Consider the following 20,493-nt stretch of genomic DNA (forward strand, 5'->3'; position numbering starts at 1 on the left):
TTTCATCTCGTGGGTGAAAAACTATAGTATTTTCACTCGTGGCTTCGCCATTTGTGAAAATACTGAATTTTTCATTCACTCAATGAATTATTTCCGTTATTCACTCGTTTCAAGCAAATATCCTCTATATATTCCAAGTTTTTATCAAAAACTTTCTATAGTGTACAAGGTGAAACTTTCTAGCTGCCAAGTAAGCTCTTAACACATGTAAGAACTACATTGACAATTAAAGGATGCTCAACCGAACAGTGTGAATGAAAAAGGTAACAGCTTTGATTTGACTGGTAAAGAATGTTGAGCCCTTCTGACTGTAGATGTTTCTTTCGAGATATAGAAACACAGGACATTCTTATTAATAAAGATTTTATTTCATGCCAAATATTTTTTGGACAGCAACAATCCTGTATTAAAACAAGGTAGACTTTCACAAAACATCATATTACTTTATACACAAATTTGACAACAAAAACTATCTCTGCATTACAATGATTTATTTGTGATCTGATGAAATAAATCAGGCATAAAATCACCATCTCCATTTTAAGTCTTTGCTACAAAATCACCAAAATTGATAAAACGGCACATCACATGTAATTTTACAGGTCTAAATCTTTGACTCTAAATGTAACCCTTCCAAGATTACAACAGAAATATAAATTTAACGCTAACCTTTCTTCAAAGAAAACCTGGATATTTTGTTCTTGTTAAAGAACATTAAGGTGTGTATTTCAAAAAGCAAACCATTACTCATTCTTTCTGTTGTATTTTCTCTCACTGATTCCTGCTTGTAAAAATATCCAAAAGTCTACTGAATAATCCATGATTTGTTGGTGATGATCCTTGATGTGGAATTAGTAAATCCTCTCTCTTTATTGGTTTCTTTGACACGTCTTTATTGTCCCACTGGGCATTAAAATTGGCAATATCCTCTGGAAAATAAATAAATAAACAAAAAATAATATTAATAAAAATAATAATAGTAATACTAATTATAATTCCAGCCTTCTCTGCAGATGTGACAACTGTTGGTCCCAATAAGGCTATTTCCACTGTACTCAAATCTTCTTTACAAAGCAAGAAGTCCAAGTTCAACTGGGAACTGACACATGTAAGCATGTAAATGAAAATTAATTCATGTATTGAATCTGTGGAGTGGAAAGAAAAGTTTGTTATGTGTCGACATGTACATATAATATAATATGTATTACATGTACTGTCACACATATTTGGGTGCTTTAAAAGTGTAATACTTCAAAGTTTAAGTTTAGATATTTAGCTAACATAATTTATACATGCATAAGAGAAAAATAATACCTCCATTATGGGTGTTAATTAAAAAAAATTAACATATCTTTTTAAAAAAAATATTTTTCACAGATGTAAAATATTAAAAAAACTATAGCACAAGTATTTCATTTTTCTCAATCTTTTTCTCTCTCCCACTCTTTTAGGTAAAATGAGAGCAAACAACTATGATTCTTTTAGTGTAATATAAATTGCAGATACCATGTACAGGCTGAGAATGTTTTGATCATATGTCAATGAACAGTCATCATGTCAACTATCAAATGTGCTGCTTTATTGTTGTGTCAATTTACTCTGCTTGTCATATCAACTATAAAAATATGCTTCTTTATGACTGTGTCAATTCACTCCTTTTATCATGTCAACTATCAAATATGCTGCTTTATGACTGTGTCAATTCACTCCTTTTATCATATCAACTATCAAATATGCTGCTTTATGACTGTGTCAATTCACTCCTTTTATCATGTCAACTATCAAATATGCTGCTTTATGACTGTGTCAATTCACTCCTTTTATCATGTCAACTATCAAATATGCTGCTTTATGACTGTCAATTCACCCCTTTTATCATGTCAACTATCAAATATGCTGCTTTATGACTGTGTCAATTCACTCCTTTTGTCATGTCAACTACCAAATATGCTGCTTTATGACTGTGTCAATTCACTCCATTTATTATATCAACTATCAAATGTGCTGCTTTATTGTTGTGTCAGTTGACTCTGTTTATCAAATCAACTATCAAATGTGCTGCATTATGACTGTGTCAATTCACTCCATTATTATATCAACTATCAAATGTGCTGCTTTATCATTGTGTCAATTCACTCTGTTTATCATATCGACTATCAAATGTGATGCTTTATTGTTGTGTCAATTCACTGTTTATCATATCAACTATCAAATGTGCTGCTTTATCATTAACTCAATTCACTCTGTACTACTTTGTCACATGAGCAATAAAAGAAGTGGTTACCTGAATCACCAAAAGCTTTTTTCTGATTAAGTCCAAAGAAAAGATATCATTTCTAGGTGAAGAAATAAATATAATATTTTTTTGGCAGACAGTCACTCTTCCAAAAAGACAGAACTATAATGGAGAAGTGAATGAGGTTACAATGCCAGGAACAGCAATGAGGTAACTTTTATGTTCAAAAACACATTTATATTTAACAACTTAACAGCAGTTAAGGATCCAGATGACAATTGTTTTATTCTGACCACAAAATAAATGACAAATAAATGACTTCAACAATTTTGGCAATAGTTTATAAATAAATACAAATTCCAATATTTTTTTTTAAAAATATTTTTTCTGTATATGTGCTAAATTTGAAAATTCCTTAATAGTTATAATTGAGTTCTGAAAAGCACTTCTTAATCATAATATGGACACTCTTAATTATGCACAAAACAATAACAAGAACTTGTGAAATCAAATATTGGATTAACTGAAGACTCTGGTCATATAGATGCATGGCATAATGGAAATCATGCACACAAATAATATACATGAAGGGGTACTTTTAATAAATAAGCAAGCTTGGAATATCACTGTCCTATCTCTTTATCTTGTAAACTGTGTCAGGGAAAGAGGGTGAGGGTTATGGAAATTCAACAACTGTCTTTGGATGATCTTAAATATGCAAATACCAAAAAATGTTGTAACTTTTATATAAATGATCAATATAAACTGGATGAATATGAAAATTCTGACATTTCATTTTACCATTCATAATCAGTTATTCTGGGAAGCTCTCTAAAAAACGACACATGGAAAAACAATATCATAATCAGTTACTCTGGGAAGTTCTTGAAATAATGACACATGGAAAAACAATACCTTAATGAGTTACTCTGGGAAGCTTTCTAAATAAAGACATAATGAAAAACAATATCATAATCAGTTAATCTGGGTAGCTCTCTAAATAATGACACATGGAAAAACAAAAAAAAACAACCATCTTCCAGGAATAAACTGTAAGATCAACTGGAAAAGGAGAGAGAGGATAAATTTAAGAAATTGTACAACAGCAATCTATGTGATGATAAATCGGATGAAATCACTATTTTAGAGGAGCTATGGTTGCTCAGTGGTTAATGTGCCAGACTCACAACTGAAAGGGTGTAGGTTCAAATCCTACCATTGGACCAGCCTGGGTCAGTAACTGTGATGTGTCCAAGGCACTTTACTTCTATTGACTAAATAACCTACTTGTGTTGCTGTGCAATAAAGCACCAAACCAAATTTTTTTAGAAGCATGATTAAAGAGTATTAGAGCATAAATAGATAATATACTCAAGGTAAAAGCTAAATGAAAAGTAATGACTGAAAAATGCAGCAACTCTTTTGTAACTTGGAAAAAGACACTGTATAGAAAAACTGATGCCTTAAGTAAATCTTCATAACGGATTAGAAATATCTTAATCCAACACCATTCTCCAAGAACAAAAGTCTTTCCATGAAAATCTGTTTTAACATAGAAATCGTGTCAGTGAAGATAACCACATAAGTATATTCTGACCCCTCTTAATCCATTTTTAAGTTAGATATCTATAGATGACATTGACCTACTTAAAGGCCACCTTCAATACCACAAGGTTTACATGCTTTTACTCTAGAATATACAAGTTCCTGTGGTCAGATCTTGGACATTTTACAGCAAGGGCTCTGAATTATGCATAGTACAATAGTTCCTTCTCCGCTACACAAAAACAAGGGATCATTACTTGTATTTAAAAACCAGGAAAATCAAATTTCTGTTTGAAAATCTGGAGACATGTCTCTTAAATTCTGATCTCAGAACTGCATCTCCTGATCTAGGAAACAACTAAATAAAAAATATTACACAATTGTACACAATTTATGATTTGACTGAAAAACAGAGTAGAATTATATTCCAGCAATGTTAGATGTACACGTACTTGTCTTTGAAAATCTGCTGATTCTACAGAATGGTCTTTTATTGCACAATCTGTGAAATTTGTTAAATTCTATTCTAAAATGGTTCAAAACCTTCTAATATACCTTATCCAGTTATGTGCTAAATAATGGACATATTTCATATTTTTACAAATGAACATGTTGTCAGACAGGATAAACCCCTTTCACCATACTTTATTCATGTTATAGTTGTAGAATTTTAGTTCTGCTATAATAAATAACTCTCATAAGAATGGAATAGGTTTTAATAATTCTCAATATCAAACAAGTCTGTATGCAGTTGATTCTACCCATATCCTAGTTGAAGACACATCTCTTGACAGTTGAGAGCTTCTCCTAGTAGGGTTTGTACTGAGACAAAGAAATCCCAGTCAAAGGGTTGCATTACTTGTCTCCCCATGAGGCAAATAATGTAATCCAATGACTAAAAATTTCACAATTTTGCTTCTCACCCAATTTCTTCTAATTAAATTAAAATAACCATCCATTTTTGCATAACAGTTAGCAGATTCAACACCTACAGTATTAATCAGGTACACCACTCACTCAATAACTCACACCCTGATAACTCGCAAACCTGCTTATAATGCAGGGTCAGGCATGGATCCCATTATTAAAAAAAAAAAAAACTGATCCCAATTTATTGAACCTGAAGTAAATCACGATGAAAATTGGTAACTGAATCTTTGATATATTGCTCATTAATTGTAGATAGGGCCTAGAAAATTATCAACTTTTAATGAGAAGTCATATATTTCTGCTATTTTCTTTCCGAACGACATTCTTAGTACACCTTCAGAAATGGAATGCAACAAAATTTAAATCAATGAAAATGTCACATAACGTCAAAGTGGAGGCAGTACTTAAATATTCAATGAAATTTGTATTCAATGAAAATATCACTTACATCTAGTTGTGGCAGTACTTAATAAATTAAAACCAATTAAATACGTTTTTTATCATGTGAAATTTTGTACTTTAGTTCTCTCTTTAAGATTGGTTTAAGTGTAATCATTATAAATGCTAGACGTCCTCTTGAATTTAAACATAAAATGTGTCAATCAACTGTAACAGCTATGTCTGCGAACATTTCTCTGAGAACCTAATTAAGTACCAATCGTGTTTTGATATCTGACATGCAGAAATGCTTCTTCTATTGTTACACTGAATTAAAAGCTGATTTCCTTTGTACAATGATGTCAATTGTGTCTTTTGTATCAAATAGGGGGAGTGGAACAAAAGAAAAGTTAAAAGACATACGAATCCTACATGCGTAGGATCTATTGGTCACAGTCACATGTCTGGTGAACTCATTTCAATTGATCAATTGAACACTGTTATAAATATTATTGTGTATGTACTATAAATGAAATACCTTAAACTAACCTACTCAATCATAAATGTAATCAAAGTGAGCAAAGCAACCAAGTGAAATGAATATGTTGTAAAATAAAGATCTTTGTTTCACTGATACAGATCATGGTGGAGAAACAAGTTTCAGAGAATTCCTGAGTTGGCACTTAGAGATATCCTCAAAGGATGAGAAGTTTCATTATTACTTACAATGATATGATGGCATCAATATTTTACAAACTTAACAATACAAAAATTGAGTTTTGATGTAGATGATTAATGTTGCTAATCTTTGAAAAAAAGGAATCTTGTTTGGTGATGTATCAAGTTAGTCTGGTTCCCAGCTTTGTGACTCCCTGCTTCACACTCAGTTATAACAAACCAAGCAGAGAACCAGACTAATTAACAATAATAAAAAGAAGTAATGTAACACACAAATATTGTCGCATACACATAAAGGTTGCTGAAAAATGTTAACTATTTTCAGATGTTGGGCATCTTGAAAATAGATATAATTTATACAGAATGAACAACTTTGTTAGGAAAAATGCTTTATTGATAATTATTCTCAATACAATTATAAAATGATTATTCAATCATTAACCCACCCCACGCAGTTTCTTGATGTCTAGCAGGAATGGCATCATTTCTTGATCTTTTTCAGAGGTCCCTTGGTAGCTCGTGCCCTCGCTTACAGTGCGGTCTCTGTTTTTGGACCTCACTGTGCATGAGTTATTGAGGGAGAGGTGTATGATAATTGCTTCTCTATTATTACGGTCATAAGGTCTGGTACTCTTTTACGAAAATCTGAATAATTATCTAAGTAGAATCTGGCTTTATATGCCGCTTTCATAAACGAAAGGAAAAAAATCAAGAAAAAAGTTATAATTGTTATGTGCTGGAAGTACTACACAATAAGCATCTGAAGCAAATGCTATTTGTTTGTAAATAATAGGCATTAATAAAAAATACGTTAATAAGGACAATAGGGTGAACTGACAAACCTAAATACACAAATTCTAAGCATGAGAAAATAGAAACATAAAATATTTGATATTATTATTGTATTATCCCATTTAATCAATGAATGTCAAATGAAAATAACAATAAGTAATTAATATCTTTTATACAATCAACTTTTAACTTTCATCAGTTCAAATTTGGAAAATGTTCTATGGTAGGCAATGGTACGATACTGTGCAGTACAATACTGGGTACACAGTTCTAACAAAGTGTGTAGTGATGTGAGCAGATTTCTAATTCATGGCTTTCTTGGGCAGTTATATTTTCTGTCTTTAAATTATGGCAAGTATTGCTATTACTAATGCAGTGATACACTGCATGGAAATCTTCTTGTGGAATAGCGTGTGAACTGATGAATGAACCACTCTGATTGGTAAGTGCTGGAGTTTTCATTTGTAATTGCATTATTATGTTTGATTCAACTGGGGCAGATTGGGGGTGTTTGACAGCTTCAAGAACCACTTTGATATAACACATTTCTGCTTGTTGCCAGCTTTGCAGTAGCTCTTGAAAGAGTTTGGATTTTTGTAGCCAGTGATGTGTATTGCCTGTGTGTCTGGAGCTCTACCAAATAGCTCAACTGTGTGCTTGTGTGTGTGTGTGTGTGTGTGTGTGTGTGTGTGTGTGTGTGTTTGAGTGTGTTTGTGTGTGTACATATGAAAATGATTTTTATGGTGAGTTATCAAAGTTGGTGAGACGATAAGATGTTGTTGTTTGATTTTCAAAAAAACTCCATCAGCAACTGCAGAAGACAACAGGGATTTCTTCTTTTTAAATTTAGTTAATAGTGCATGAACCATGGCTAAGACAACCGGATTGAGAGAACCAGACCGATGATACAAGTAAGGTTAGCAAATCAGGTAGATTACTCTGTTGAATGGGTGAGAAAAGTACTTCATAAAACCACTTATTAAATGAGTCCAACTGCAAACTGCACAGTTCCAGATCTGCTGTCACATAATGCATTGACAGATCTGGGTCTGTGCAGTTTTTAAGAAGTAATCAGAAGAGCAAACAACAAAGACTCTGATCTGCAGGCACATTATGTTACTAATGAGCAGAACTTACACACAATTATAACACTGATACATATTTTATGGAATTCTTAATGCTATATCTAGGGCTTGGAAATATATCGTATATCTAACGGTTGGAAAAATATCATGAAATATAAACAAAAGCTTTCTTTTGCTATTCCTAATACTTGGAAAAATATAAAGACTAAAAAAATCTTTCTCTTGCTATACCTAGGACTTGGAAAAATAGCGTTAAACACAAACAAAACCTTTCATTTGGTATATGTAATGCTTAGAAAAATGTCATGAAAAATAAAAAAGAATTTGTTTTGCTATATCTAGGGCTTAGAAAAACATCCTAATATATAAAATCTTTCTTTGCAATACAGGCAGCTTGGAAAAATATAAAACATGAACAAAAACTTTCTTTTGCTCTATCTAGGGCTTGAAAAATATCATAAAAAATAAATAAAACTTCTCTTTAAGATATTCATAGAAACAGCACAAAGAATTAACTTTTAAAGTCCAGGACAAATGAAATGTTATACTAAATCACAATTACAAATATGACATTCAATATGTGTGGATCCCTACCATTATTACCCTCATTCAAGTTCTTGGTCATATATATTCAATGTTTGATCCATAATTAGAAAGAAATTTCAGTTTCAGTCTAGAACATGAGATAAAATGTAAAATGCTGAGCAAAAATTCTAATACTAAGATGCTCTTAATAATTATCTAAGTAAATTGAGAAGTTGAAACACTCAATTCCACAAGACAAAAGCTGACATGTGCATACATGTTCAAAACTAATCTTTACAGCTGAACATGCATATGTAAAACCATCAAAACAGGATGCTTATCTCTTATGCTAAATACCATACCATCTGTCTTACAAGCATATGTAAAACCATCAAAACAGGATGCTTATCTCTTATGCTAAATACCATGCCATCTGTCTTACAAGCCCTATCTTGAGCTTTTATGAAATGTAAAATATGAACAGAGAAGTAAAAACAAAGATGAATAACCCTTATTTGTGTGGTATGACATTTTTTTTATAACAAAACATTAACAGAGACAGCTATCAGCTATCTTTGCTACAAACACTTTGCCTAGTTAAGGCAAGGAACCTTCCTCATGGGTACTTGGAATAACTAGCCAGAAGATTAAACCTTGCAATCCGCTATTTCTATGCTGGGCACTCTACCAACTGAGCTATGCAACTCCTAAAAGTAAATGCTGAGCAGTAAAACGACTTACTTTCATCGATATTTTGAAACGTCTCCACTGTTTCACGTTGCCCATTTTTATCTTTTGTTGTAACAATATGGCTTTTATCTCCTATAGTCCGGGTTACAGTTGTTTCCTCATTACCACTTGAATCTCTCACAGTCTGTCTTATTTCTGCTTTCTGTGTATGATAAAACATAAAAACAGTCAATGAACTAACCAAACTTACACTTGCTAAGTTATATTTGACATGAATGCTTGTCATCCTATAAACAAATTTCTGGCAAATTTCTTTTCTTAAAAAAAATGTGATTATCATTGAGAAAATATTCAGTATACTGTATGATAAAGGTTGTCATTTTGTGTTTAATGCCATTTCTAAAAACAAGATAGGCTGTACAGGGTGGCCAATAATATGATACTTGATTTACAGCCATATATATATACATGTATATATATATATATATATATATATATATATATATATATATATATATATATATATATATATATATATATATATATATATATACACACACACATATACATATACATACATATATACATACATACATACATATATATATATATATGTTTATGTATATCCTCATTGAGGTAAAATCTCACAGTACCTTATAAGTCCAACTGTCAACTGCACAGACCCTGATATGCCATTACATAATGTGCTAACTGATGATCTAGGTCTCTGTAATTTATTATAAGTAATCAGCAGAACAAACAAAACAAACCCTGATCTACCAGTGCATTATGCAAATGCAGTTCAGGGTCTATATTGTTTTCAGTTGGACTTGACTTATAAGCATGTATATATCGTAACTTGTTGCCTTTCAGCATGTAAATCCAAGATCAACACCTATTATCTATGTTGTGATGTTCCATAGGAGTATGTTCTTGGACCAGTTCTCTTCATTCTGTACACTCAGTCGCTCTCAAGTGTCATAGATCATCATCCAGTGTCTCACCAACTGTACACTGATGACACCCAAATATACAAATCTAGCCATCCAACTGAAGCTGATGCTACCATCCAAGGTGTAGAGAGGTGCATTTCTGATGTGAAATCATGAATGACATGTAACAAGCTGCAGATGAATGATGATAAAACTGAGGCCATTCTGATCACAACACAAAGACTTTCTCATTCACATCCTTTACCTCAAACAATAAATATCAGCAACACCATCATTTAATTCGCACAATCAGTAAGAAACCTAGGTATTACTCTGGGCAGTACTCTCACATTGCACCAACATGTCATAACATATGCAAGGCTGCATATCTTGAGTTGAGATGTATCAGCTCAATTCGCAAATATCTTTCAGTTGATGCCACTAAAACACTTGTGTGTTCATCAGTACTTTCAAGACTGGACTATTGTAACTCAATTATGTCTGGTCCATCTCAAAATCTGCTCCAGAAACTTCAAAAAAGTTCAAAAAACCGGTGCCCGGATCATACTTAGTGTACCACGATCAGAGCACACCTCCCCGCTGCTCTGTACCCTACACTGGCTATCCATTTGATCCACAATCAAACACAAAATTTGCTCTCTGTGCTACGTTTCACTGTCGGACTCTAGTCCAACATACCTATCTGACCTCACCCATGTGTACACGCCAGCAAGATACTTATGCTCCTCTTCTGACAATCATATACTCATTATTCCCACTATGAAAACAAAGTCATATGGACTGCGTTATTTTGCATACCAGGGCCCAGCAACGTGGAATGAATTGCCCACTGAACTTAGACACAAAGACATAGTGATCACATTCAAGAGGGCTCTCAAAACTCACTTATTTTGACAGCAAGAACAAACTTAAAAACCTAATAACTTTCCTACCTTAAATATGTTTTTTTAATGTTTTCTAATTTCAAGGTGTTTGTTTTTGTAATCATACCATTATATGTTTTTTATCTTATAGGTGTTGTCTAATGTTGTAAAGCGATTAGAGCTTCTTAAGATTAGGCGCTATACAAAGTCCTCATTATTATTATTATTATTAACTATGTCTTGAAAATGTTTTCAATAGTTCAGGCTATTTGTTGTTTTTGGTAAAAGTGAACGCAAATAACAGTTTTCATTCAATTTGGATTATGTGCACTGAAGACGAAAATAGTTCAAAGAATATCTAAAAGAAGTCACTAAATCTCATAAAATAATTCTGCAAACTTCACAGATGGAAGCCTGAAAGATGAAACACCATTAAGGCCTTAATGTGACCACACGTTTAAAATAGAAAACTGAATTTTTTTATCTACATGTGACTTTGACTTTTATCACACATTTATTAGTGACTGATAACATCTATGAAGAACACGAGATTGAAAGTCCCATCTAAACATACCAAAAAAGATCTGGGGTTGATATGATTTTACTCTGATGGCTATGAAAGTTTTAAGATGCTGTGACGTTATGACAAAATATTTGTACAGCATACATGATCAAGACGAAGTCCTTTAAATCAGGTTAATAACTGAAATATGATGACATGATCATGTGGCCATGATGGCAAATTCATATTTGTATGTTGTTCGACTAACATGCTGCCACAATATGATTTAGGTATGTAAATTTATTATGTGTACATAATCATGTCAACATATTGTAATCAGTTACTCATCTTGTTGAAATTCCGTAAATATTAGCTTATAAGTTGAGTCCAACTGGAAATAACATAGATCATGATCTGCAGTAGCCTAATGTGCGTGCATATAAAGGTCTATTATGTTTGTTCTACTGACTACTTCTTACAAACTGCACATTATGCAATGGCAGATCTGAGTCTGTGCAGTTTGCAGTTGGACTCATAAGCAAGTATATGTGGTTAATGATGTCTTGATCACTTATGCAATATAAATATCTCATCATGAAAACTGGCAGCTTAACACTTCAACTTAATACAGCAACTCTATCACCACAGATGGCACTGTGTTAGTGCTAATGCGGGCCATTGAATAAGGTCCAACTCAATGAGAATGACCAGTTTGGCAAGGATGGAGGTGGGGCTGTCATTACAACAGATGCAACAGACTAGTCAACAACAGAAAATGAAGTGATATTCACATGCATGCTGAATGCACATGTAATATTATAATTTCTCCAGATCATGAAAGCAAGATGGAGGCATATCAATATCTTTATTTATGTGTGGATTCATGGTTATAATCTGGATCAATCCAGCAAATTTTCACAACTACCCTTACCCCATCTGCACCCCTGACGGTAACTGAAGACCAGCTCCTTCCAAACGACCTGGAAAATCCATGGGGCTCTTGTTGCCCAATGTCAAGAGAATCATTGTCTCTTTCATCAGCATTTTTAAATATACTGGAAATCCCATACTTGTCCACATCTCCATCTAAATCTGTTGCAGAAATGATTATAAGTGTTATTATTTTCTTTCTTAAGAATATTCCTGTCAGTTATACATGTATTCATGTGCATGCTCATGTTTTTTACAAAACCTACTTCTCTTGACAATCCTGATATGACCAGAGGAAGTGATACAACAAAACAGACATAAAAGAAAATATTTACACCAAGGAAAGTGCTGTGTTTCCAGTACCGTAACTAACCATGTTGCATGGCTGCTCACCCAATTTTTTTTCTCAGTATTAGCCAGTTGTAATCATGTTTCTGAAGTTTATAAAAAACCAAATTAGTCAAAGGTAATTGGTACAAAACACAACCATATAATTTGCTGACATTAGAACTCCCTTTTTACATTGATCTCATTGTATGATACTATATGCCTAAAACCCCATGAACTGCAAGTCCACTATGCTGAAAATTAGTTCAATCATTACTGCAATTATACAGCTCCACTCTGTTATAATGTTGTTCAGTATAACATGATCTCAGATATAACACATTTATAATGTCCTTCATTATAATGCATTTCCAGATATAACACATTTATAATGTCCTTCATTATAATGCATTTCCAGATATAACACATTTATCATGTCCTTCAATGTAATGCGATTCCAGATATAACACATTTATGTCTTTCATCATAATGCAATTCCTGATAAAACACATTAAATTTTATGTCTTTCATTATAACACAATTCCAGATACAACACATTTATAATATTCTTTGTTATAACTACAGATATAACACATTCATAATGTCCTTCATTATTAAATGATTCCAGATAAAACACAGTTATTTCTTTCATTATAACATGATTTCAGATAAAACAGTTATAATGTCTTTCATTTTGACATGATTCCAGGTATAACAGTTAAAATGTATTTCATTTTAACTTGATTCCAGATATAACAGTTATAATGTGTATGCGTGTGTGCACGATTATGATTTTTAACGTAGCTTTAAACATTTTTCAGTCATATCGCTACAATTTCTGCAGTATGGCAGTTTATAGTGATGTCTAGCACTGGGGCATCATGCCGCAGACATGTAGCATGATGTCCCACCCAGTCACATTATCCTGACACCAGGCAAACCAGTCCTAACACTAACCTCTTAATGCTGAGTGCCTAGCGAGGCAGCTGTTAGTACCATTTTTATGAGTCTTTGGTATTCAACCTAACTCATGAGTCCATACACTAGTCCCTTTCCTATTAGTATCAACAGTTTGTTTTGGGTCAAGTTTGTCAGCAATACTTTGATCATGGCTTCAACATGAAAGCCCTGGGTCTTCTTGTTTTAGATTAGGATTAGACCTAAAGATGATTAACTAGATAATTAAAATACTAGACAAGTCATAGTACATATGGATTAAAATACATTTTGTACTACATGTACCTATTATTTTTTGTGATTTATATTTATTCTGTTAAATTATGGTTTATTATAGGAATGTTAGTTTTTCTTTTAAAATGTAGTTCTTATATATATATATATATATATATATATATATATATATATATATATATATATATATATATATTTAGATAGATAGATATAGATATATATATTAAAACAATTCATTTTTTTCTTTAACTTCATGAAAGAATGTGTGCATCTTCAGTGACATATATCATGACCATTTTGCAGATTCTGTCAGTGCTACCACAAGCTGAAATCTGCCACTTTCCTGCAGAAATCCCTGCTAATTTATACCTCATATTTCATGGACTCCACAAAATGTAACAGTAAATACAGAAATTAAAGTCATGAGCCAGAAACTTAAGCATTATTAATAAATGTTTCAATGTTTTTGACAAAATTCATTAAAAATGACAACACAAATAAGACTAACCTCAGACTCAAATGGTCTGTGTAGGTACATGTAGTTGCATTGATTAGCCATGACTCTGACGATCAGTGTGGTTCCTCTTACGAAGCTGGGGCACCAGTATGATAACCAATGTCCCTCAGAGGGACAATAATACACAGCACTAACATCTTTATTACTGTTACTGATGATATAAAATGCTATTCAATTTTCTTTTTTTCTCAACTTTAATTTATGTATTAGATGATACATCATTTTTCAAGTGCTAATACATACACTGATATAATGTCACACCTGTAATTTTACGATATTCTAATAGTAGTGCAGATAATGATGCATTCTATATCAACACAGAAAATATCATGTCATTACATATCAATTAATTATTAAAAACTGAGTACTGCTAAGATATCTGCTTACAAAGTATTTCAGCTGCAAGATGCAGCATTTTTGAGGTTTTCTTAAAAGTCAATTATAAACTGGTGGTCTTGCAATGCCTAAGTTATTGTGTTGTTAGGAACTAGTATTTAATAGGTGGTAATATGCAAGAATAGATGTCCATAATTTTCAAAAAATGCAGTTTAGATATAAAAAAGACAGGATTAGTTGATCTATAGGTCTCATTCATTATAGTACCCTTCACTACTGTTCTACCATCAGGCCAATCCCCACCAAAGCCAACAAACTGCATCTGCAATATTTACCACTCAAGGTGTTTTGACTCTTCCAAGCACTCATCTCTTAACATATAAACTCACCTCTGTCTTCTTTCTTTTGTGGGATGGTATCCTGTGTCCATGAGAAAAAATTTCCAAACTGAAGAAAAAATATTTTCCTGTGTATATGATGGAAATAGCAATGGAATAATTTCTGCAAATTTTAACAAGAAGCAAGCAAAATTTTGTGTCTCCCCTGCTCAACAATGTCATAATCCAAAACTAGCCTAGTCACTAAAGCTACTGGAAAATGCACTGATCAAGTTTTATAACATACTCATGACAGCACAAACTCTTTTTACTTTTATAACATGGGTGTCACAGCTCATACACTTTTAGTTTCATAACGTGCATCACAGTTCATACACTTTTAATTTCATAACATGTGCATCACAGCTCTTACACTTTTAGTTTCATACCATGTGCATCACAGTTCATACACTTTTAGTTTCATAACATGTGCATCACAGTTCACACACTTTTAGTTTCATAACGTGGATCACAGTTCATATACTTTTAGTTTCATAACATGTGCATCACAGTTCATACACATTTAGTTTTATAACATGCTCAGGACAGTTCATATTCTTAACTTCATACCATGTCCATCATAGCTCCTACTCTTTTAGAATATATTGCTTCCAAAATGCTGCTTTCATCTCCAGGTAATCTAAATCTTAGTCAATCACATATATGTATTAGTACATAACCATGCCAACCCAACCTTGCTTCTCTTATCACTGAATGAAATCAAATCAAAAATGCATGAAAAGAACCAGACAATGTATGGCACCTCAGATCCACTTTATTGTTATCCCATCAGTATATTGTGATATCTGCTACATGCTACTTAGAAACAGTCAGCCCTGTGTTCCAACATTACTGGTAAAGAATTGCCTACTTTTCCTTCTACTGAATTTGACAAATCTACGTTATTCTGCACTGAAGCTACTGATGAAAAAAGAATGCCGCAAAAGAATTTTAAACTGTGCGCAAAACGGTTATCAAAACATATGGTTTTTACCACCAATTTACAGCACCGTGGCATTGGTGACATCCTATTAAAGGGAGGTAACTCACTGTGAAGGGTCTGGTTTCATAGTACAAGTTACTTTTCAAGGACTTCATTAAGTATTCTGTTTATTACCTGATTACAGCATAAATAGGTACAAAAGTAGAAAAAACAACAGGAAACCAATTAGCATGCCACTACAGCAAAGGTATGCTACTCAATCCAATCACTACCTGTATTGTGTGTCATTTGATCCACCCACTTGTCTTCCATTTTATGTACTTATGTACTCGTTATTTTTGCAATTTAAGTAAATAAAAATATTTAATTAAAAATTAACTTTCTGTATTCCCTCAGAAATATTAAAAGAAATTTGGAAAAATGTTTTTCAATAAACTAAGACTTTTCAAGCAAAAAACAAATGTTTCCAATAGTTTTCAAACAACTCTCAAATTTTTGAAATCCTGACAAACCATGTATAACAACAACAATGCCTTTGTCACTACCAGTGTCTCCCAAAATCACTAATTGCAATAAAATTTTTCAGATGGTGATTGAAAATTAAGTAGTGTGAATATATTTTAGCCATAAAGTCACTAGTGTAACATATTTTTTTAAGTCTGTATATATGATACAAGTGATACAATACCTTAACAGAAGGAACATGCACAATTTTGGCAATAAATCAAGCTTTTGTTAGTTTAAAAGAAAAATTTAAGGAAAAGAAGAGAATCAAGAGAAAAAAACAATTGTAAATAATGAGTAATGACCTTAGATGAATAGATGGCACTTCTGCAAGAGAAAACTGAATTGTGCTGATGTTTTCTGGAATACTTCATAATCAAACTTGTCAGTATTTTTCAAATCAAAATTTGGCAACTATCTGGGAAATTCAGGCGCCAACCAAGACTGTCACAGGGAAAGTTCTACCTATGTTTCACCTATTTTCATAACGGAGACAAAAACCACAGAAGATGAATATGACTGGAAAGTGGACTGTTGTATCACAGAAGATAAATATGACTGGAAAGTGGGTTGCCGTATCACAGAAGATAAATCTAACTGGAAAGTGGATTGTTGTATCACAGAAGATGAATATGACTGGAAAGTGGATAGTTGTATCACAGAAGATGAATATGACTGGAAAGTGGACTGTTGTATCACAGAAGATAAATATGACTGGAAAGTGGGTTGCCGTATCACAGAAGACAAATCTAACTGGAAAGTGGATTGTTGTATCACAGAAGATGAATATGACTGGAAAGTGGACTGTTGTATCACAGAAGATGAATATGTGATGTGATGTGATTTGGATTTTTAATGTAGCTTTAACAATTTTTCAGTCATATCGCTATGATGTCTGCAATGTGGCAGTTTATGGTGATGTCTAGCACTGGGGCATCATGCCGCAGACATGTAGCATGATGTCCCACCCAGTCACATTATCCTGACACCAGGCCGACCAGTCCTAACACTAACCTCTTGATGCTGAGTGCCAAGCGAGGCAGCTGTTAGTACCATTTTTGTAAGTCTTTGGTATGACTCGGCTGGTGATCGAACCCACGACCTCCCACATCTGAGGCAGATGCTCTAACCATTAGGCCACCAGAGCAGTGATGATGAATGATGACTGGAAAGTGGATTGTTGTATCACAGAAGATGAATATGACTGGAAAGTGGATTGTTGTACCACAGAAGATGAATACGACTGGAAACAGGATTGTTGTATCACAGAAGATGAATAATGCTATGCAAGTCTTACAATTGTATCTTATCTATATGTTGAGTACAATTATTTAAAATGTTGCAAACATTTGAATGAGATCAACTGACACTCATTCCATCCATTCTGATGATTATTAAAACTCGTCATTATGTTTCGAGTAACTGTTAGATACTTATGTATTACTAGATGATGATATTTTGTTGCCTTACTTTTTTACAGTGTATTTTAATAAAATATTGCCTCCCGGAATGTGTTCCACTAAGTTTCTAATGGTGCCATTGTTCTCAGCATTCTATGTTGCTGAGCACAAGGTGGTAGCATTCCCATTTCTAACCAGAATTGGAGAAACTCAAGTGTCCCCATTGTTTATGTTTATGTAAACATCCAAAGTTCTCCAAGGGTACCGAGAGTATAAATAAGGATCCGTCATTGCAGACGTGAGACTGACAACATTGAAGTCAGATCAGTCTGTCTCCTTTCAGACCAAAATTTCAAAATTCTAAATCCAAATTTTTATCAGTCATGACTAATTATATTCAGGTAAAAACCATCTCTGAAAGTGTTAGGTTATTACAATACCAAAATTCGGATTTGCCCAGATTTTGATTTATACAAATTTTGGACTTGTCCAGATTTTGATTTATATAAATTATGGGTTTGTCTAAAATTTCAGAATTGCCCAGATTTTCATTTGAAGGTTTTACTTTATAGAGAGTTTCTATAAATAGGGTTAGTACAATTCTCCACCAATAGGATTATACTTTGATGTTATAATAACATAATCTTCATTATTTTTAAAATTTAATTTATAAAACATTTATGCTAAAATCATTATTTCTTAAAGATACATGAAAAATTGTGTATTGATATTAATCTTGTTTGCTTATGTTGTATAGTAAATGTATGGTCATGAAGTAACTTTATTATTGTGTATGTCAATGTAATTGTGATTTTGTGAATACTAGAAAAAGGAAATAAGAGAACACAATAAAAAGTAAAACATAATTTATTCTGTATTTATTTACATCATAAATAGTACACATTTCTTCGTTCTTCTCTATAATTTCCTCTGTCGTTCTAGCCTTTTATTGTCCAAAAATATCAATACAAACACACAATCAAAATGCTACATTCATTTCACCTCAAGCCAGTACCAGGTGAACCCAGAATGTTATGACTGAAATAACCGTGCCAAATAGTTGTAACAATATGACTGGAAAGTGGATTGTTGTATCACAGAAGATGAATATGACTGGAAAGAGGATTATTGTATCACAGAAGGTGAATATGACTGGAAAGAGGATAGTTTTATCACAGAAGATGAATATGACTGGAAAGGGGATTGTTGTATCAAAGAAGATGAATATGACTGGAAAGTGAATTGTTGTATCACAGAAGATGAATATAACTGGAAAGTGAATTATTGTATCATTTAACCCTTTACCCCATGCAAGTGTCTTTGGACGCCTCTACTCCATTCACATGGAAGCGCCTTTTAACGCCTCTACTCCATTCACATGGAAGCGCCTTTTGACGCCTGCTGTAAACATCAGCCATTTTGAGCTGGTTTTCATAGCGCCACCTTCGGGTAACCCCCCCCCCCATTAGATACTACATTCATTTCTGCGAATGACAATTACCTCAGATCACGTGGTCACTGTTTATGCACTGGTCGATATCTGCTATTTAAAGTAACTGGGTCATAATCTTCACTCTCCAAAATGGTGGTCGCGGATTTCATTCAGTATTTATGAAGTTTTCACGATTAGAATCACAACTATGAAAGATTCAGTAATTTAGGTAAAGGCTCTGATATTGATGTAGGCAGCAATTAGTTTTTATAAATTATCAAATTCAGATGACTTAGTAATGTAGACGCAGACGAAAAACATGTAAATTTCGAGTATGAAAAATGGCATCTACGGTAAGTCAAGCGGCCTCACTGACATGACGGTGAATGAGTTCTCTCAAAATTTTAAAGCACATAAAAAGTTTTTCTGTGAAAAAATAATTACACAGCTATAGCAATCAGACTTTACTCTTAAATTTTTCCACATATATGTGTACCAAAAATGTAAAATGGTTAAAATTGCTGTTAAACGTAACATGCACTACATTGCTTAACAGTTCACAGGCAAGCCTATGCGTATGCGGTCGGCTAGGTAACAGGTGTTCTATTTATAGCGTGCTGCACTTTGTCACTATGCTCTGTGAGGTAAAGGGTTAATATGCAGCTTCCCACAACTTCTTGCTCTACATCAAGAAAGAGATCTACATTCCTAAATCAACCCTGCACATCTACAAACCTCCAAACTATAATGCGATGTTACAACCTGGAATAATGTACAAGTTATGAAATATTCAGCATTTAACAATGAAACACAGGTAGGCTTACATTGGCAGAATCATATTTGTTGTCTGCAGACTGCATGTATATAGTACAGATTTGTGACCACCAAATTACTACAAGCAAAATAAGGTGGTGCCTTGGGTACTGACACTTTAAAGAAATATACATTACTGTCTATATTTAAAAGAATCAAATACAAGGGTCACTTTCAAAATCATAAACCTAGCATTTTCAAATAATTACCGGTAATGCTGGCCTCGATCTGTGTCCCCATTTTGATCTGCTATCATCTTCATTAGATTCAGAATCTTTCAGCATGTAATCTCTTGGGTTATTCAGACTGGGCTCTTTTTCTGGCAACTCAGTGACTAAAAAAATGAGAAAAATGTGAAAACAATAAGTTATAGGCCAAATACTGCCTATTCAAGCCATCGTACAGTAAATGTATCATTTCATCAAGGTTAATCTTCACAAACATCATCCATCCTTACATTTAGTTTAATATAAGTTATCAGTGACCATGACAAATGAGGTCAGAGTTGTGAACTATTCTGTTGACAAATCTGGTATTGAAACTCAG

At 33.1% G+C, this 20,493-nt stretch overlaps 1 protein-coding gene across 1 annotated transcript in view; it reads right to left on the reverse strand.

Annotated features, from left to right (window-relative positions):
- Positions 1-346: 346 nt before the first annotated feature.
- The window catches only part of LOC149801332 (HCLS1-associated protein X-1-like), a 36,932-nt gene continuing 16,785 nt past the window's right edge, over positions 347-20,493 (reverse strand). Inside the window, exons 3-7 of the mRNA XM_089955381.1 lie at positions 20,157-20,281; positions 14,868-14,925; positions 12,109-12,269; positions 8,911-9,061; positions 347-929 (exon numbers count right to left, since the gene is read on the reverse strand). Of these exons, the coding sequence (XP_089811507.1) occupies positions 772-929; positions 8,911-9,061; positions 12,109-12,269; positions 14,868-14,925; positions 20,157-20,281 (653 nt within the window). The 3' untranslated portion in view covers positions 347-771. The remainder of the gene's footprint in view (positions 930-8,910; positions 9,062-12,108; positions 12,270-14,867; positions 14,926-20,156; positions 20,282-20,493) is intronic.

Source organism: Sinohyriopsis cumingii, chromosome 4 (genome assembly GCF_028554795.1).
Source record: "Sinohyriopsis cumingii isolate HCF-2022 chromosome 4, ASM2855479v2, whole genome shotgun sequence".
NCBI lineage: Eukaryota > Metazoa > Mollusca > Bivalvia > Unionida > Unionidae > Sinohyriopsis > Sinohyriopsis cumingii.